The sequence below is a fragment of the Glycine max genome, chromosome 10 (assembly GCF_000004515.6).
Source record: "Glycine max cultivar Williams 82 chromosome 10, Glycine_max_v4.0, whole genome shotgun sequence".
NCBI classification, from domain to species: domain Eukaryota; kingdom Viridiplantae; phylum Streptophyta; class Magnoliopsida; order Fabales; family Fabaceae; genus Glycine; species Glycine max.
This window is the reverse complement of record NC_038246.2, coordinates 17,492,817-17,511,361: the sequence shown is the minus strand read 5'-3', so window position 1 is coordinate 17,511,361 and position 18,545 is coordinate 17,492,817. Positions and strand designations below refer to the sequence as shown.

The 18,545-nt window shown below is 37.4% G+C and overlaps 4 protein-coding genes across 5 annotated transcripts in view; 3 read left to right on the top strand and 1 right to left on the bottom strand.

The window, feature by feature from the left end:
- Nucleotides 1-5,162, top strand: part of LOC100789198 (probable methyltransferase PMT7) — a 10,141-nt gene extending 4,979 nt beyond the window's left edge. The window contains exons 5-8 of the mRNA XM_003556902.5: nt 1-69; nt 1,012-1,258; nt 1,367-1,505; nt 4,795-5,162. Of these exons, the coding sequence (XP_003556950.1) occupies nt 1-69; nt 1,012-1,258; nt 1,367-1,505; nt 4,795-4,953 (614 nt within the window). The 3' untranslated portion in view covers nt 4,954-5,162. The remainder of the gene's footprint in view (nt 70-1,011; nt 1,259-1,366; nt 1,506-4,794) is intronic.
- A 4,527-nt stretch (nt 5,163-9,689) lies between these two features.
- LOC121172956 (uncharacterized) lies at nt 9,690-11,801 on the top strand. The gene is made up of 3 exons (XM_041006183.1): nt 9,690-10,080; nt 10,161-10,517; nt 11,649-11,801. Exons 1-3 carry the CDS (start codon nt 9,952-9,954, stop codon nt 11,799-11,801), a joined length of 639 nt encoding a protein of 212 aa, XP_040862117.1. The 5' UTR covers nt 9,690-9,951.
- LOC102669424 (uncharacterized) lies at nt 10,791-12,976 on the top strand. Of its 2 annotated transcripts, XM_026124079.2 has the most exons (4): nt 10,791-11,339; nt 11,435-12,404; nt 12,479-12,670; nt 12,764-12,976. In XM_026124079.2, exons 2-4 carry the CDS (start codon nt 11,862-11,864, stop codon nt 12,926-12,928), a joined length of 900 nt encoding a protein of 299 aa, XP_025979864.1. In that variant the 5' UTR covers nt 10,791-11,339; nt 11,435-11,861; the 3' UTR covers nt 12,929-12,976. The 2 variants fall into 2 exon arrangements, with proteins under 2 accessions (XP_025979864.1, XP_040861586.1); XM_041005652.1 differs by having other exon boundaries at nt 12,479-12,976.
- A 3,217-nt stretch (nt 12,977-16,193) lies between these two features.
- Nucleotides 16,194-17,688, bottom strand: LOC102669993 (protein MAIN-LIKE 1-like). The gene is made up of 5 exons (XM_006606908.1): nt 17,314-17,688; nt 16,946-17,200; nt 16,795-16,866; nt 16,541-16,705; nt 16,194-16,439 (listed from the first exon to the last, which is right to left on the bottom strand). The coding sequence occupies exons 1-5, from the start codon at nt 17,686-17,688 to the stop codon at nt 16,194-16,196; spliced, it is 1,113 nt and encodes a 370-aa protein (XP_006606971.1).
- Nucleotides 17,689-18,545: the final 857 nt, after the last annotated feature.

Genomic DNA, 18,545 nt, shown 5'->3' with positions numbered 1-18,545 from the left:
CAGATTCTTACAAGCTTCTTCCTACTCACGAGCGCCATTCAGTGTTTTCTGAGAACCTTAACATGATAGGTCTGTCCACATTTTTTTGTACAAGTGAAAGAAGCTAATTTTTTCTGTCCATATTTTACAGCTTCCTTACTCTTAAATTATACTTTTCCAACCTTTCCAGTGGAAACTTCATGCATGTGCAGAGAGTACTGATATTTACTTGTCCACACAGATTTTTGTTCAAATGGCCTTAAATGAAGGTCCTGGTAACATGTCAGATAACAACAGATTTGTTATTATTAAAATGTACTTTCAAATGGCTTTTAGATATTATTCAGGTCTTAGCTTTTAATCAAAGGCACAATCTGCAGCATAGCAGAAATTAGCTTTGCTAACATTGTTTTTGTTGCAGAATAGTTCTGTTCTTAAACTTCAAGTTCTGTGGGAACATAATTGACTTGCCTAGATGATAAAAAAAATAAAAAATTTACATATTTTATTGTTATTATTTCCCGAATAAATATATTTTATTGTCAGACTGACTTGTACTTGAACATTTCTCCAAATTGTCTAAAATGAAAGCATTCTTATAAGGATCAATGTACATATTGATAACATATGAATATAGATAGACAACTGCTGGTCCATCCCCTATTTTTCGATGGGATAGGTAAGAATCAATTCCCCAAAAGTGAGGACTACTATTGTTTAATCATTCAACTTGAAAGGGTTTACTATCTTTTAAGTCCTTAAACTTTTTATAATTTTTGTTTTTAGTCCTTGAACTTTTCTATCGTCACTACATTTAGTCCCTTAACTTTTTTTTCATCCTTACTTTTAGTCCCTTAAAAGTAAGGACGGAAAAAAGTTCAGGGACTAAAAAGTAAAAACAGAAATTTTAAAAAGTTTAGGGACTAAAAAGATAATTTACCCAGCTAGAAATTAAAAGTTAAAACAAGCATTGCTATGGTGCGCTCAATAGTAGTCTTTTTCAGTCTGATAACCCTTTAACCTTTTGAACAGGTATAAATCAGAATGAATTTACTTCAGACACTCTCTTTTGGCAAGAACAAATTGGTCATTACTGGAAACTGATGAATGTCAGCAAGACAGAAATATGCAATGTGATGGATATGAATGCTTATTGTGGTGGATTTGCTGTTGCACTAAATAAGTTTCCTGTTTGGATAATGAATGTAGTTCCTGCAAGCATGAAGAACACCTTATCTGGAATTTATGCCCGGGGATTGATTGGAGCTTTTCATGATTGGTAAATCTTTGCTATTGATATCCTAAATACCGCAAATACTTTTTTTCCACTAGTGTTTGTACTTATTATTAATTGACTGCAGCTAATGTATAGATTCTGAAACATTAGGTGTGAACCATTTTCAAGTTACCCTCGGACATATGATCTTCTGCATGCCAACTACCTCTTTTCCCACTACAAAAGAAAAGGGGAAGGTTGTTTATTGGAGGACATCATGCTGGAGATGGATCGACTAATACGGCCATTGGTAATCACTTTTCGAAACTGTCATCTTTCATGGTTATCTGCATATATGAGACCAAAGTAAAAATTCATGCAACGGATGAAAATTAGATTTTTGGTCAAATCTGATGTAAAGTGTCCAAACGTATTTTTGAACTTGCATGATAATATGTGTAGACATTTTGCAGAATTGTGGAACCTAAAAGTTTGGTCCTTCTCCTTGTGTCATTTGATTAAATAAAGTAATGTTATGAAAGGTTGAAGAAGAAATTGGTGCAACAGTAATACAGTATAGATTTATTTATTTATTACTTTGGGGCAGAAGACATGAGTCTAAATGTTAGTCCAAGACAACGATGAAAGGTGAGGAGTGCTGGCAAAGGCATTCCATCGCCTAAGTTAGTGTGAACTTTATAGGGCTCAGTTGTCGGTGAGTCACAACCAAGGTTAACAGTGTTTTACTGTAATGTTGTGTGTCAAGGATGACCACACTAATCCTTTATTTATAATGAGCAAATAGGATCTACATTAATTACATAGAATCAATCTAATCTGAATGATAATGAATATACCCCTAATTGTTCTCTGATCATAAATACAATATCAAGATGTAATCTCACACTCCCCCTCAAGCTCGAGCATATGAATTGAACTTGTTACAAATGTGGTCAACTCGATAGAAACTAAAGGCGGTTCGAGTCGCGTGGTTGCACCGGATATTCATGGTGACTAGTGTGACGCTTGCCGGAGATGTATCACGTATCGTGTGTATGAACTTCATGCGCCAGAAAAGGACCCTGTGCGGGGTCGTGTTTGACGGTGTTTTGAGTTGACTGCGCACGTGGATGGTGTGGCGGTCTTCAGCGATGGGCGTCAGTGGTCGAAGATGAGCTTCGACGAAAAGGCATCGGGAAGTCTGGCAACCATGGGCAGAACAGGCATGAGGTATTGTTCACCGCAAAGAGTGTTAGCCAAGTGGCCTCAGATATCTTAAGAAGGGGGGGGGGGGAGGGTTGAATTAAGATATTCCAAACTACTTCCCCAAGTAAAAACCTATTTCACTTTTTATTTAAGTTATAAATTTCCTTAACAATGAATATAAAGCAATAATAAATAAAGGAGTTTAAGGGAAGAGAAAGTGCAAACTCAGATTTATACTGGTTCGGCCACACTCTTGTGCCTACGTCCAGTCCCCAAGCAACCCGCTTGAGAGTTCCACTATCTTGTAAATTCCTTTTACAAGTTCTAAACACACAAGGACAATCCTTCCTTTGTGTTTAGAATTCTTTTACAACAAGAGACCCTCGGTCTCTTAATCCCTTAGAGAATTAGAAGGAGAAGAAGAATGAATCTCTCTTGAAAGAGATAGATTTTACAGATTGAGCACTCAAATAATTCCTTAATGAATTGCAATTGAATTGGCCAAGGAATTCTTAAGAGGATAAAATGATTTTACTCTTTTAGAGAATAAACACTTGTTGTTCTGAAAAACTCTGAGCAAATTCGTGTTATAAATCACATATATATAGACCATTGGTGGTCATGAAAAAGCCTTTTGAGAAGTTGTGACTCTTAATTATTTTTCTGAAAGTCTTGTCTAGTAATCGATTATAGGATTTGTGTAATCGATTACAGCTTTTAAAATTTGAATTTAAAACGTTTATTAACTGCTGGTAATCGATTACCAAAATTGTGTTATCGATTACACAGTCTAAAATTTGAATTCAAATTTTTAGTAGCTGTTGTAAAGCATATTTGGCCACTGATAATCGATTACATCCTCTGGTAATCGATTACCAAAGAGTAAATCCTTTGAAAAACACTTTTTAATTTAAATTACTTGGCCAAACCTTTTGCTAATTCAATTAGGAATTCCCTTCCTAATATACTAGTGATCATCTTGATGTTGTGACTTGTATTCTTGAAGTACTGTCTTGAAGTTAAACTTGAAAAGCCCATTTGCATCAATTGCATCATATCATCATGATCATCATCAAAACACCAAAGGCATTTGCATCTACAAAGAGGGGTGGCATAAAAAGGAAAAACAAAGGGCAGAAAAAAGAAGTAAAGGGTCATCCGTAAGAAAAATGCTCTAATTGACGCGAAATTGCAAGGGTGGGGTCATGTGGGAGGGCGACCACAACACTGCAAAACGCAGTCAGAAAAGGCGGCTGGTGCTGTTTGATGCAGCAATGAAAGAGTTCGTGAAGCTTCTCCTATGGAAGCGACTGCCAGATCTGCGTAGATCAGCCCCATGACGAGTCCAATGGTGGTGGTGTTGGCCGGAAAGCTCGCTGGATATGCAGCGGTGGCGATTAGAAGAAGTCACCGGAAAACTGAAAACAAGTTGCTGGAAAGAGGCACAAGGAGAAAGGGTCCACCAGGACAATGGGGTGCCACAAAAGTGTCATCGACTGGGAAAGGACAAAGGGTTGTTGGAAAGCGGAAGCAGGTCGCCAGAATAAGTGCAACAACCATAAAGATCCACTGGAATGTGGAAACAGAGTGAAAGAAGTATGCTGGAAAAGGTGTGGCGAATATAAAGGTCCGGTCCTTGGTGGAGAATGATTTTTGTTATTCCTCTGTTAAGATTAGAATAACTTGTGCTCTGATACCATATAACAGTGTTTTACTACAATGTTGTGTGTCAAGGATGACCACACTAATCCTTTATTTATAATGAACAAATCGGATCTACGTTAATTACGTAGAATCAATATAATCTGAGTGATAATGAATATACCCCTAATTGTTCTCTGATCATAAATACAATATCAAGATGTAATCTAACAGTAACCTAGCATGGTCATGAGGTAATTTCAGTTACATAGGTTCCTCTAACAGAAGAGTATTCTGGAACCTCTGGTGTGTCTGGCCCAATGTTGGTGCTGGTCTTTTTGGGCCTTGGTCCCCCAACGCATGGTGAATTGGATCCTTGTTACTTGGTCTAGAACAGGATATTGTAGAATTTTATTATGAGTTTAATATTTATGCATTGTATGTGTAAATTTCTTAAATCACAAAAGGTATAACTCTTAAGGCAATTAATGTAAATATCAATAAACTTATCATACATGACAATTTATCATTGGATGACACTGTAAAAGATCTTTACTATGTTAGTGCATGTGTTATTTACTCATTTATTATTGCATAATATTGATGACATATAGTGCCTATTTGTTTACCTGTTCATTCACTTACGTATAGAGATCAAATGGACTCATTATTTCTCGCTTAAGTTCTTATGTTGCAATTCAACTTTCATTTTCTTTTATTCCTAAGAACTCAGCGCTACTTATTATGTGCAGGGATTTATTATCATTAGGGACGAGGAAGATATTACCTCTAGAATCCTAGAGGTAGCCCCAAAATTCCTATGGGAAGTGGAATCACAAATGTTAGAGAACAAAGAGAAGAAAATGGAAACTGTTTTAATTTGTAGAAAAAAGTTTTGGGCTATCGTCTAAAGTGACTTGACCTAAAAGCTTTCTCCAAGAAATTGTTTTTAAGCATACGGGTAATTTGTAATGTTAAGGCTATTATGTATCTGCTTTGTTCATTGCTCCAATGCTCCACGATCATTTTGTGTAGATGTCTAGTAAGCTCATTTTGTATATGACTTCACTCAGTTAGCAATTATGATTTATGAATAGACAATAGGTTCTTCGTTTTCTTATGTGTGCTTGAATATTAGAAATTTCATAACATATACATCTTAGGTTGTTTTAAGGCCTCGTTAATTTTATTATTTTTATTTATTTACTTCTTTATTTTGGTGATGCAATGGCTCTTAGGAATGTTTTTTTTTTTTAGGGATGTGTTGTGAGGAATCCTGCCTAGGTTAGCTTTGCTATTCTTAGCCGGTCCCAAGCCCGGATAAAAGGAGAGGGTTGTGTTAGGCTTTCGACAGTCAACGTAAAACTTTGTCGAATCTCTATGACATGGATCAATTACGTAATAATGTGAATGCTAGGTCGTTGCCCGGAAGCAACGCGCTGTATGGCTCGAGTACAGTGTCAAAAGAGCAAGGGCCGCTGCATCGCCGCCCGGATGTAGTGAAAAGTAAGCAAGGGTTCCCACATTTTCGTGAACGGGTGTGGGTAAAGAAGCTAGTTCATGACAGGAGGATTCGCTTTGGTACATGGAATATAGGCACACTTACTAGAAAATCTATGGAAATAGTGGATGTTATGGTGAGGAGGAAGATCAATTTTATGTGCCTACAAGAAACTAAGTGGACAGGTGAAAAAGCGAAAGAATTAGACAACTCGGGATTTAAACTGTGGTATACGGGAAAAATCAGATCAAGAAATGGGGTAGGGATTATTGTGGACAAGGAGTGGAAGAAGGATGTCGTAGATGTAAGAAGAGTAGGAGATCGTATCATAGCCTTAAAATTGGTAGTGGGACAGGACACCTTTAATGTTATTAGTGGGTACGCACCTCAGGTTGGGTTAGCAGAACACTTTAAGGTAAAATTTTGGGAGGATCTAGACGGGGTACTTCAGGATATACCCCAAGGAGAGAAAGTTTTCCTAGGAGGGGATCTCAATGGACATGTAGGTAGCGTGGATAGAGGTTTTGAGGGGGTGCATGGGGGTTTTGGCCTAGGGGAGATGAATGGGGAGGGTAAATCCATCTTGGAGTTTTCGGAGGCTTTGGATCTTTCTATAGCCAATACATGGTTTAAGAAAAGAGAGGAACATCTTATCACTTACAAAAGTGGAGGGACATGTTCTCAGATAGATTTCTTCCTTATCAGGAAGTTTGATAGGAAGTATTGCTTGAACTGTAAAGTTATCCCGGGAGAGAGCTTGACTACCCAACATAGAGTTTTGGTTATGGATGTAAGAATTAGAGATAGGGCAAAGAGAAGAAGTCCTATGGTAGCACCAAGGATCAAATGGTGGCACTTGAAGGGTGAGAAACAAGGAATCTTCCAACAAAAGATATGGGAGGGATGGTGTGGACAATCACAAGGAAGTGCAAATGATATGTGGAACAAGACGTCCCAAGAGATTATTAAAGTGGCTAAAGAGACGTTGGGTGAATCTAGAGGTTTTGGACCTAGGGGTAAAGAATCGTGGTGGTGGAATGAAAGTGTTCAGAGCAAAGTTAGAGTAAAAAAGGAGTGTTTCAAGGAGTGGTCTAGGTGTAGAAATTCTGAAACTTGGGATAAGTATAAGATAGCTAGAAATGAAACCAAAAAGGCGGTGAGTGAGGCAAGAGCCCAAGCTTTTGACGGACTATACCAAGCTCTAGGAACCAGGGACGGAGAAAGATCTATATATAGGCTTGCTAAGGGTAGAGAGAGGAAGACTAGAGATTTGGATCACGTAAAGTGTGTTAAGGATGAAGAAGGCAAAGTCTTAGTGCATGAAAAAGATATCAAAGAAAGGTGGAAGGTGTATTTCCACAACTTATTTAATGATGGATATGGATATGACTCTAGCAGTCTAGACACAAGAGAAGAGGACCGGAACTATAAGTATTATCGTCGGATTCAGAAACAGGAAGTAAAGGAAGCGTTGAAAAGAATGAGTAACGGTAAGGCGGTGGGGCCAGACAACATACCTATTGAAGTGTGGAAAACTCTTGGAGATAGAGGTCTTGAGTGGCTCACCAAACTCTTTAATGAAATTATGAGGTCAAAACGCATGCCGGAGGAATAGAGGAGAAGCACGTTAGTGCCAATCTATAAGAACAAGGGGGATATACAAAATTGCGCAAATTATAGGGGAATCAAGCTCATGAGTCATACCATGAAATTATGGGAAAGAGTGATCGAACGGAGATTAAGAAAAGAGACTCAAATTACTGAGAATCAATTTGGTTTCATGCCGGGAAGGTCGACCATGGAAGCGATTTATTTATTACGGCGGGTGATGGAGCAATATCGCATGGACCAACAAGACTTGCACTTGATTTTTATTGACTTGGAGAAAGCGTATGATAGAGTGCCTAGAGAGATTTTGTGGAAAGCTCTAGAGAAGAAAGGGGTTAGGGTTGCATATATTCGAGCTATCCAAGATATGTATGATAGGGTATCGACTAGTGTTAGGACACAGGGTGGAGAGTCAGACGATTTTCCCATCACAATTGGTTTGCATCAAGGGTCAACCCTTAGCCTCTACCTTTTTACCTTAATTCTGGATGTCCTCACGGAACAAATCCAAGAGATAGCGCCGAGATGCATGCTTTTTGCAGATGACATAGTCCTCCTTGGAGAGTCGAGGGAGGAGTTGAATGAGAGGTTGGAAACTTGGAGACGAGCTCTAGAAACACATGGCTTTCGCCTAAGCAGAAGCAAATCGGAGTATATGGAATGTAAGTTCAACAAAAGTAGGAGGGTATCTAACTCAGAGGTGAAAATAGGAGACCATATTATCCCTCAAGTCACACGGTTTAAATATCTTGGGTCTGTAATATAGGATGATGGAGAAATTGAAGGGGATGTGAATCATCGCATTCAAGCAGGATGGATGAAATGGAGAAAAACATCGGGGGTGTTATGTGATGCAAAGGTACCGATCAAGCTAAAGGGAAAGTTTTATCGGACTGCGGTAAGACCGGCGATTTTGTACGGAACAGAATGTTGGGCGGTCAAGAGCCAACATGAGACTAAAGTAGGTGTAGCGGAGATGAGGATGTTGCGGTGGATGTGTGGTAAGACTCGACAGGATAAAATTAGAAACGGAGCTATTAGAGAGAGTGTTGGAGTAGCGCCTATTGTAGAGAAGATGGTGGAAAATAGACTTAGGTGGTTTGGGCATGTAGAGAGAAGACCGGTAGACTCTATAGTGAGGAGAGTAGACCAGATGGAGAGAAGACAAACAATTCGAGGCAGAGGAAGACCCAAAAAGACTATAAGAGAGGTTATCAAGAAGGATCTCGAACTTAATGATTTGGATAGAAGTATGGTACTTGATAGAACATTATGGCGGAAGTTGATCCATGTAGCCGACCCCACCTAGTGGGATAAGGCGTTGTTGTTGTTGTTGTTGTTGTGAGGAATGTTAAGAAGTGCTAATTGGCAATCTTCTAATATATCCCTACCCCATTATATAAAATCTGTAAAAATGATTATCTTATCAGATTCTTTATGGCAAAGGCTATGGTGGTCAAGTAGGTAAATTTGTGTTTGGTGCACAAATTTTTCCTGACCGTGGGATGTATTATTATAATATTGAACGGCTAACTTTCATCCATGGAACCTTTGGTAGTTTAATGTTTTATAATGTTGAGTAGTATTGTTACTTGTTTGCCCCTCTGTAATTATTAATTATAAATTGCATTGTAGTTAGTTTTTTTTATGTTAAATGATGGTTTGTTGGTAGAATCAGCTAGAAAGAAACATAGCAACATTTTATGTTAAAAATGCTCTAAAATCCTATTACATTCGAGAAGCACTACGGTTACAATTTAGTCAAATGGAAGCTAATTAACAACAATTGCCGATTCCCCAATCTCTGTTTATTGTTAGTGTTTGTGTGCCATTTTACACTTTTTTATTATCAAAGTTTCAAGGGTAGGCACAAAAGATGTCTCCTGCACCCAGCTACCAAAAGTACATAAACCAGTATCTATAATTTGATCTCAAAATGTTGTTGGATAAGTGCCCCTTTTCACACCTCCTAATCCATATTAGGATTGCAAAATAAAACGAAACCCCAAAAATTGTTGTTCCAGATTATAAAACAAACATGAATTTGGAGCATCAACAATCTTAAAAAAATAAAAAAGTAGAACCAGATCTGGGAGTAAAAGAAGAGATCTTGGGTAAAGCCCAAACTCCAAAACAAAAGGGAGATGCTAGGTGCATCCAGCATTTTCTGAAAATGCCAGAAATGCCCCTTCTTCTATCTTCTTTAAAAAACTGGGTGCACAATGATTTTTGCTGCGGAGCTTCTTTTTCTTGTGTTTCTCTCTTCCGTGCGATATTTTCTTGCGATAGGTGAGCTTCGGTGAAGGTGAAGGGGCTAGTGTTTAATGTTGCGGTGGTTTGTTCGACGTTGGCGGCAAATGAGATACGCATTTCTGCATCTCTGTTGGGTGTTTGTGAGTGGGCTGATCCGTAGAGCATACGGATCAAGTTGATCCGTAAGACTTGTACGGATCAAGTTGATCCGTATGTTGATATTAACCATACGGATCAAGTTGATCCGTATAAGCCTTATGGATCAACTTAATCCGTAAGGTTTATATGGATTTTGAATTTGTAAAATTTATTTAATTTTATAATTATTTTAATTATTACTTTGTTTGTATTGTCATAATTAAAAATAATTTAATTGTTTATACGTGTAATTGATTTTCATTGTATGTAGAATGACATAGGATTTTTGCATTTTACTAATAATGAGTTGTTGTGACTGATAGTAAAATATTATGTATAGTTTTGTATGTTATGTCTAGTTTGGTTAGGTGTTGTATGTCTGTGTTGAAATTTATGATTTATTGTTAAGATGGACGAAGATCAATGGATGTATGACAGTATAATGTCTGAAGAAGTTGATATAGATTATCAAAATGAAGAAGAATGTGGTGTGAATGAACCACATGTTGATTGTTCGGATGCGTTCAATAATTCTCAGGTAATAATGTTCATGATTGTGAGCGATTTAATAAAATGAATATGTTGTAGAAAACTGAAATTATCTGGATTGCTTTGTAGGTGTTTGACTGCCGAGATGATGTTTTGCAGTGGGCTCGATCTGTTGCTCATGAAAACGGATTTGTGGCAATGATTATAAGGTTTAACACAAACACTGGTAGTAGAGGAAGAATTTCGTTTGTGTTAATTGGTTGTGAAAGGAGTGGCGAGTATAGGTGTAGGAAGAAAGAATTTGTTAGAAGAGATATTGAGACTAGAAAATGTGGGTGTCCCTTCAAGCTTCGTGGCAAGCTAGTGGTTGGAGGACAAGGCTGGATGGTGAAGTTGATGTGTGGGATTCATAATCATGAATTGACCAAGTCATTAGTTGGACATCCATATGCTGGGCGATTGACTAAAGCTGAAAAGACACTTATTGCTGATATGACCAAGTCAATGGTGAAACCAAGAAACATTCTGCTAACTTAGAAGGAGCACAATGCCAATAGTTGTACGACCATCAAACAAATATACAATGCAAGAAGTGCATACTGTTCTTCCATAAGAAGAAGTGATACTGAAATGCAACATCTAATGAAACTTCTTGAATGGGATCAGTATATTCATTGGCACAAATTAAAGGATGAAGACGTGGTTCGTGATATCTTTTGGTGTCACTCTGATGCAGTGAAGTTAGTCAATGCTTGTAATTTGGTGTTTTTGATAGACAATACCTACAAAACAAACAGGTACAAACTCCCACTGCTTGATTTTGTTGGGGTGACGCCAACAGGGATGACATTCTCTGCTGGTTTTGCATATCTGGAGGGTGAACGTCTTAATAATGTGGTATGGGCCTTAGAACGGTTTCGAGGTATATTTTTAAGACGTGATGCCCTCCTTGGAGTTATTGTGACTGACAGAGACCTAGCATTGATGAATGCAGTGAAAACTGTATTTCCTGAGTGTACAAATTTGTTGTGCAGCTTTCACATAAACAAGAATCTCAAGGCCAAATGTAAATCATTAATTGGTAAAAAAAAATGCTTGGGAGTATGTCATTGATGCTTGGGGAAGTCTGGTTAATTGTCCTTCGGAGCAGCAGTTCGATGAATGCCTGAAGAAGTTTGAAATGGCTTGTTCACCTTGGCCAATGTTTGTTGACTATGTCAACGAAACATAGATAATCCCACACAAGGAAAAATTTGTTGCTGCCTGGACGAATAAGGTGATGCACTTAGGAAACACAACAACAAACAGGTATGAAAATGTTCAATTATTTCTATTAACGTTGATGAATTCATGGAATTTTATTATTGTATATGTTTATTGTTATTTGTGTATTTGAAATGTAGGGTTGAATCTGCTCACTAGGCTTTAAAAAGAGTGTTACAGAATAGCCTTGGAGACTTATGCAGTGTCTCGGATGCCATGAACAACATGATGACACTACAGCACACGAAAATTAAAACATCGTTTGAAACAAGTACACATGTCGTTGGACATGTCTTCAAAAAAACCTTATACAAGAGGCTTCTAGGAATGGTTTCAAGGTATGCTTTAAATCAGATTGCTGCTGAATTTGAGCGTGTTCACTATGCTGGCAAGAATCCTTCCACTTGTGGTTATGTCATGAGATCCACGCACGGTCTTCCTTGTGCTTGTGAGCTATCGAAATATGTTGTTGATTGCATCCCACTGGATTCAATCCATATGTTCTAGAGGAGACTCAGTTTTTTAGACCAAGGGTTATCTGAGCCCGAAGTGAGCATCAAGGAAGAAATGGAAACCATATCCAAAAGATTTGAAGAACTTGATGTTTGTGGTAATTTTACTCTAAACACTAAACTTCGGGAAATTCCATACCCTGATCAAAATTCGATGTGTTCTCCTCCAACAAAGGTTAACACAAAAGGTGCACCGAAGAAACCGATGAACAGAAACCCAAGGTCAACAAAGCGTGATTCATCTTACAAGGAGTATGTAGATGCTTTTCATTCTGTGCAAAATAGCAATTCATCAATGAGGCATAGTGCATCATCTTTTAAGCAGCCCAATCCAAGAAGGATCATGCCTATGTTGGATCAATTTCAGCCATTTATCCACGACTTCATTGATAACATTGTTGATGTCAAAACTGATGGAAACTGTGGATATCGGTCGGTTGCCGGTTTATTAGGTATGGGTGAAGACTCTTGGTCGTTGGCCCGCAACCATCTGCTTAAAGAACTTGGTAAATTCTCAGATGACTATATCAAGCTCTTTGGTGGCACAGACAAATTTGAGGAATTAAGGATGTCACTACTTGTTGATGGGTTAACCAAGGTATGTAATTTTTGTTTTGATTTTTAAGACTTAACTTTAAAATTAACTTTGACGTCTATATTTGTTTCATTAAGGTGACTATGGATAAGTGGATGGATATAACCGACATGGGATATGCCATTGCATCAAGTTATAATGTAATCCTTGCATCCTTGTCTCAACAACAAAGCATGACGTTCTTTCCTCTTAGAAGTCAACCACCGGCAGATTCTTCAGTGCATCGCATAATTTGCATCGGTCACGTGTATGACAATCATTTTGTTAAGGTACATTCTAGATATAAAGTGCTTTTTTTTTATATTTATGCAATCAGTTGTGGACAATTGAGTTTTTTTATTTTTTTTTTGCATGTACAACAGGTTTATTTAAAAGACCGTTGTCCTTTACCGCCTGTAGCATTATTATGGTCTAGCAATTGTCATCCTCAGGCGAAGCAATGGGCAACTCCATATATTAGTAGAATGCAGCATTACAAAAGTTTCGTGATGTTCAAAATAGACTATGTTAACATAAATGATGACTGAACATGTACCTTTTAATGGCTGATCGTTATGAATTTGAATTTAACAGTAGAGTTATCTGTCTTTGTATATTTGTTGCGTTAACAAAAAAATTATTACTTAATTCTTGTGTTAAGAAAAAAATTAATTGGTGCAACTAAAATAAAGTACGAATGTATGATAAATCGTTGTTTGAGTTGACAATACATTGAGAAATGCATGCGCATTAACATAAAGCATGACAGGACATTGTATCCTTGTCTCAACAACAAAGCATGAACGTTCTTTCCTCTTAGAAGTCAACCATTGGCAGATTCTTCAATGCATCGTATAATTTGTATCGGTCACGTGTATGACAATCATTTTGTTCAGGTACATTCTAGATATAAATTGTTTTTTTATATATATATGCAATTAGTTGTGGACGATTGAGTTTTTTTTTGCAAGTATAACATGTTTATTTAAAAGACCGTTGTTCTTTACCCCCCTGTAGCATTGTTATGGTCTAGCAATTGTCATCCTCAGGCGAAGCTATGGGCAACTCCATATACTAGTAGAATGCAATATTACAAAAGTTTCATGATGTTCAAAAGAGACTATGTTGACATAAATGATGACTGAACATGTACCTTTTAATGACTGATCGTTATGAATTTGAATTTGACATTAGAGTTATCTGTCTTTGTATATTTGTTGCGTTAACAAAAAAATTATTACTTAATTCTTGCATTAAGAAAAAAATTAATTGGTGCAACTAAAATAAAGTACGCATGTATGATAAATCGTTGTCTGAGTTGACAATACATTGTGAAATGCATGCGTGTTAACACAAAGCATGATAGAACATTGTAAGACTTGACTACACATTCTGATCTGATGCAAGATAAAGCATGGCACGTCATTGGTGTAGTTGAAAACACAAACAGAAACCATGTGCACGGATATGTATTTATTTTAAAAAATTGAAGCAATGATACTGAACTCATCTATATATATGACATAGTCGAACACTGTAAAAAATCACACGTTCTCTCCTAACCCAATTCTTAGAACAAAGTATGACATTCTTAGGAGAAACAAGTAGTTAGACAATTGTGAACTTGACATTAGGTTTTATTTTTGCAAATGGATCCATTGTTCACAACAAAAGTGGTGTTTATTTTCAAGCTTCCACTCTAGTACCCATTTGAGTACCTAACGCTTGTGATTTTCAAACGTTAAAAACCAGAATACATAGTACCTTCAGCTAATCGACAAACAATATTTGGATGAAATTTACTACCGACATCCATTCACAGATACAGGTAATCATCTTCACTTTCAATGTATGCAATTGAAAAATGATGATGATGTTAACACAATGTTAATGTGTAATCATCAATTTTCATGTGTTGGTCTAATTGAGTTATTATGCACCATTGGTAGAACACCAGATGATATATTAAACTTACTTGAAGCCACTATGACCCCTACTCATGATGCCCTGCTATATTACAATGGGAGGTGGAACATGCCACACCAAAATGAGTTTGTTGGTTACTCGTTCATAGGAAAAAATCCCAAAAAGTTTGACATTCCTTCCAAATGTACCATGGATGAACTGAAGGATTTGATCAAGCAAGTTGTGCTTCATGGGATTCCCCCTTATGGTATTCATGAAACACAAACGGTAAGGCGATTGTTTTTTCGACAACCAAGTCACTATGAGTATTTAGATAAAATTATCAAATTCGAAATTATTGAACTGAAAACCAATGCTGACGTGCTGAAGGTGTTAGTGCAGTCTAACTACTGGAAAAAATTTGGGCCAATAGAAATTTTGGCTGTTTTTAGTAAACATGTAATGGAAATGGAAGACGACGTGTCCTTGTCGCAAAATTAGCATGACTTAGTTGTAGTATTTGATGCAAAATTTATTTCTTTCCACTATGTTGAAGTTAATGTAATGTTTGAATTCATGTCCATTACCGTATGATGATTATTTAGTGTTCATGGTTTACCTAAATCCACAAATTCGTTAAATTAAAATGATACCAATTGGACCAGAAAATAAATTTGTTGGTAAATCAAAAAGTATAGAAACATAAAAAACAAAGACAATAAATATAAAATAAAAAAATAAAGAAACAAAATAATAAATAAAAAAATCTATGATCATACTACTTGTATGAAATTAAAATCTCATGTTGGTTTCAACGTCTATTTTTTTTAAAAAAATCAAACTAATTGTTTTATGTAAACTAATTTATCTTATAACTTTGAAAATGCGTAATAAAAGTTGTCAAATAATGTAAAGCAAATTATTTTTTTATTCATATTTTTAAAAATAAATTAAATTAAAAGTAATTTAAAAATGATGCGATTTATGTTTCAATGTTTTTAGAGTAAAATCAAATGAATTTAAATTAAAAATTATTTTGACATTTCGAATGACATTCATACTATTTCGACAAATTTTGAATGAATTTGGAATTAAGTAATTTAAAAATAACATTTAAATGTTAACACTAATATTATAAACTAATATTATAAACCAAAATAACTTAAAATATACAAAATGCTCAATAAAAAACAAACATGTTTTCAAATACAAGAAAAGTATATTGATCTTCCAAATATGATAATATCAAATGTGTAAATAAACTATGACTTATCCATGCGCCGCCTACGTCGAGACCTCACATACACAATGCGGTCTTCTATGACACCCCTGGCAATCTTGAGACATTGTTCGATGACCTCATGTGTCTCTATGCCTAGCGTGACTATCCTTAGGTTGAGATGACGCTCCAACCTTTCAGCGATCGCTTGGCAAGCCTCCTGTTAAATAGAAAACAAACAAATTACACAAATCAGTATTAAAATATTTGACGTAAATGACATTTGATACATATCCCGCAAATAGTCAAACTTACCACTACATGTCTGGGCTGCTCCACCTCAGACAGGCATGTGTCGATGCAGCTGTTGGCTCCGGGACCTAGGGGCTATGTGGCTCCACAAATGCGGCATGATGCGTCGCAGGTGCATCGTACGGCGGATCTGATGGTAGTGCCGCGGTCATGAATGGATGAGAAATGACGAAGAACCAGTCAATGTAGTCGGGCGCACACTGACCTAGCACAACACACATCTCACCTGCTGGCGCAAGATGGTCTGAGTAGTGCATCCACCTGTCGTCTATTTCATCAAATGACTCCCATGAATTGACAAGTTGTGCAGGAATACTCTGGATGTATCCAAACTGCCGCATGACCCTCTCTAGTCAGTGTCTAACAGCAACGGGCCCTCAGCGGAGCTGACGGAAAAAGCATGAAATCAATTGAAATTCTCGGACTAGTCGATGCTCCCCATAAGGCATCCAGCAGACATCAAGAATCCTAAGTCGATCCAGATGCTGCCTGTAGGTCTTTGTAGATATGGTCTTCACAGTCTTCTTCATAGAAATCCACCGACATGCATGTGGAGACACCTCATCGTAGTCCGGATCAGCGATGCACTCCGCAACTGACGGAAAGTGCTTATATATCCAACACTACAAAGGTTACATGCAAATCATACAAATTTGAAATGAACGTCTAAAATACCCTAATTAAAACATTGTTGTAATTAACTTATGAAAAACATATTAATTACCTGTAACAAGGTGGCGTAACCAGCAAGTTGTCGGCTGCTGTTGATACAAGCATCATTCAAGTGATCATACATATGCACCAGGGCAGCAGCTCCCCATGCATACCTCCCAGTCTGACTGAGGTCTTGCAAAGTGTCTAAGAAGACAACATGAACATGGGTTGCACTCTTGTTAGCAACAAGAGTGCAACTTAGAAGATGAAGAAGATAGGCATGAGCTGCAGCTGTCTAATGTACGACCTAACATCTGCACTGACATATATCTCGTAGCCAAGATAGGCATACGTATGGTCCATGGCAATGTCCTGTCTCAGCCCTGGCTGCCTCTCCTGAGACCAGTAGCAAGTCAACCAACATCAACACCGCCTTGTCGACATGCAGAGGCTAGAAGCTATGGAAGGCACCAACAACGGGAAGATGAAGAAGAGACACCACATCATCAAGGGTGATGGTAACCTCCCCCATGGGAAGATGAAAACTACTAGTCTCCCTGTGCCACCTCTCCATAAACGAGAATATAAGTTCCTGATCACCAGTGTCTACTGAACACGTGATCAGATGACTTAGTCTTGTGCTAGCAACTAACCCCTTAATTGCATGAATAGGCCTACCTACTTTCTGCACCTTCCTCCCATGGGAGGATAACTTCAATTCAGGTCGTTCCTGAATTGAAGTATAAAGGAACAAACAATTTATTAACATAATATGTTAAAGGAACAAAAATTTTGATAATAACACTTACTTAACAAATAACTTAATTTGAAAATTATAAATACCTCTCCGCTCCATACGCTAGCTGCAACATGGTCAGCATACTCGGTAAGCACCGATGCGTCACGCAGTCCACCTAGAAAGCCCTCAGGCTCATCTGCAGCAGCCTCTACACCAGTGTTTGCACCAGTGTCCTGTACGTCTGCATCTACCATAGGCTCATTGGCAGCTACCACAGGGTCAGTCACAGGTACCACAGGCTCGTCCGCAGGTAGCACAGGCTCATCCTCGGCAACAAGGACAACTCCCCGTTGCCTACGTGCCGATGCGGTAGGCCTTCGCTGTTGGGGAGCATCACTAGAATCATGACAATCCTCTCTCCCTAAAGCTCTGCCAATAATCCTACCTAAGGCAAGACCTAAGCCTCTAGTCCTAACCATGATCTGCAAATATCTACCACAAATTCCATCACTAAACCACACAAATTCATCACAATATTAACTAGTTCAACTTACTAAATCTAGGATCAATGTTTGACTACTTAATGGTTGGGTTCAGTACTTTAAATGGGATAAAAAAAAATTGAAGTGTCCCATGAATCATTAGTTTTTCCCAATGATACAACTCCACTTGAACTCATTGCACTTTTTTTGTCCATATTTTTTAGCTATGTCATGGATGAGCTAGGTTTAGCTTTGTGGCATCCGAGTGGCACCATTTATTTCTCTTATTGCTAAGATAGTTTATGATTCTGTTTTGTGGTTAATGATCTATTATACAACAATTTCAGGAAGTTTTGGACCTAATTAGTTTACTGCTATCAGGCATATGAGAAGCACCATCAGAAATTCTTGTCTAAATTTTGTGAATGTATGTATACATGATTTTGATGATGTCAAAAGAAGAATTAAACAAGGCTCATTTTGCTTCAAGATTAATACAAGATTGTTTCAACAAACAAAGCCTTGATTCAAGATTTCTTCAAGATCAAGCCTTGCCTCACAATGAAAGGTTTCAAGTCATTCAAGCCACATGTAATCGATTACCAATGGTTTGAAAGTGTGTAATCGATTACACATCATATGTAATCGATTACCAGAGACTCTGAACGTTGGGAATTCAAATTTTAAATGAAGGGTCACAACTGTTCAAGAAAAACAACTGTGTAATCGATTACACTAATTCTGTAATCGATTACCAGAGAGGATTTTCAAGGAATATCGCCAACAGTCACATCTTTTCATTAGATTTGTGAATGGCCATCAAAGGCCTATAAATAGGTGACTTGGGCACGAAT

Bases quoted from the DNA above. Each gene is read 5' to 3' on its own strand.
- LOC121172956 (XM_041006183.1), top strand. From the start codon at position 9,952: ATGGACGAAGATCAATGGATGTATGACAGTATAATGTCTGAAGAAGTT. The intron at 10,081-10,160 runs GTAATAATGTTC...ATTGCTTTGTAG, and splicing joins ATGCGTTCAATAATTCTCAG to GTGTTTGACTGCCGAGATGA. The intron at 10,518-11,648 runs GCTGATATGACC...GCTTTAAATCAG, and splicing joins AAGCTGAAAAGACACTTATT to ATTGCTGCTGAATTTGAGCG.
- LOC102669424 (XM_041005652.1), top strand. From the start codon at position 11,862: ATGGAAACCATATCCAAAAGATTTGAAGAACTTGATGTTTGTGGTAAT. The intron at 12,405-12,478 runs GTATGTAATTTT...TGTTTCATTAAG, and splicing joins TTGTTGATGGGTTAACCAAG to GTGACTATGGATAAGTGGAT.
- LOC102669993 (XM_006606908.1), bottom strand. From the start codon at position 17,688: ATGGTTAGGACTAGAGGCTTAGGTCTTGCCTTAGGTAGGATTATTGGC. The intron at 17,201-17,313 runs GTATTTATAATT...ACTTCAATTCAG, and splicing joins CTAGCGTATGGAGCGGAGAG to GAACGACCTGAATTGAAGTT. The intron at 16,867-16,945 runs GTTGGTGCCTTC...TACTGGTCTCAG, and splicing joins CTCTTCTTCATCTTCCCGTT to GAGAGGCAGCCAGGGCTGAG.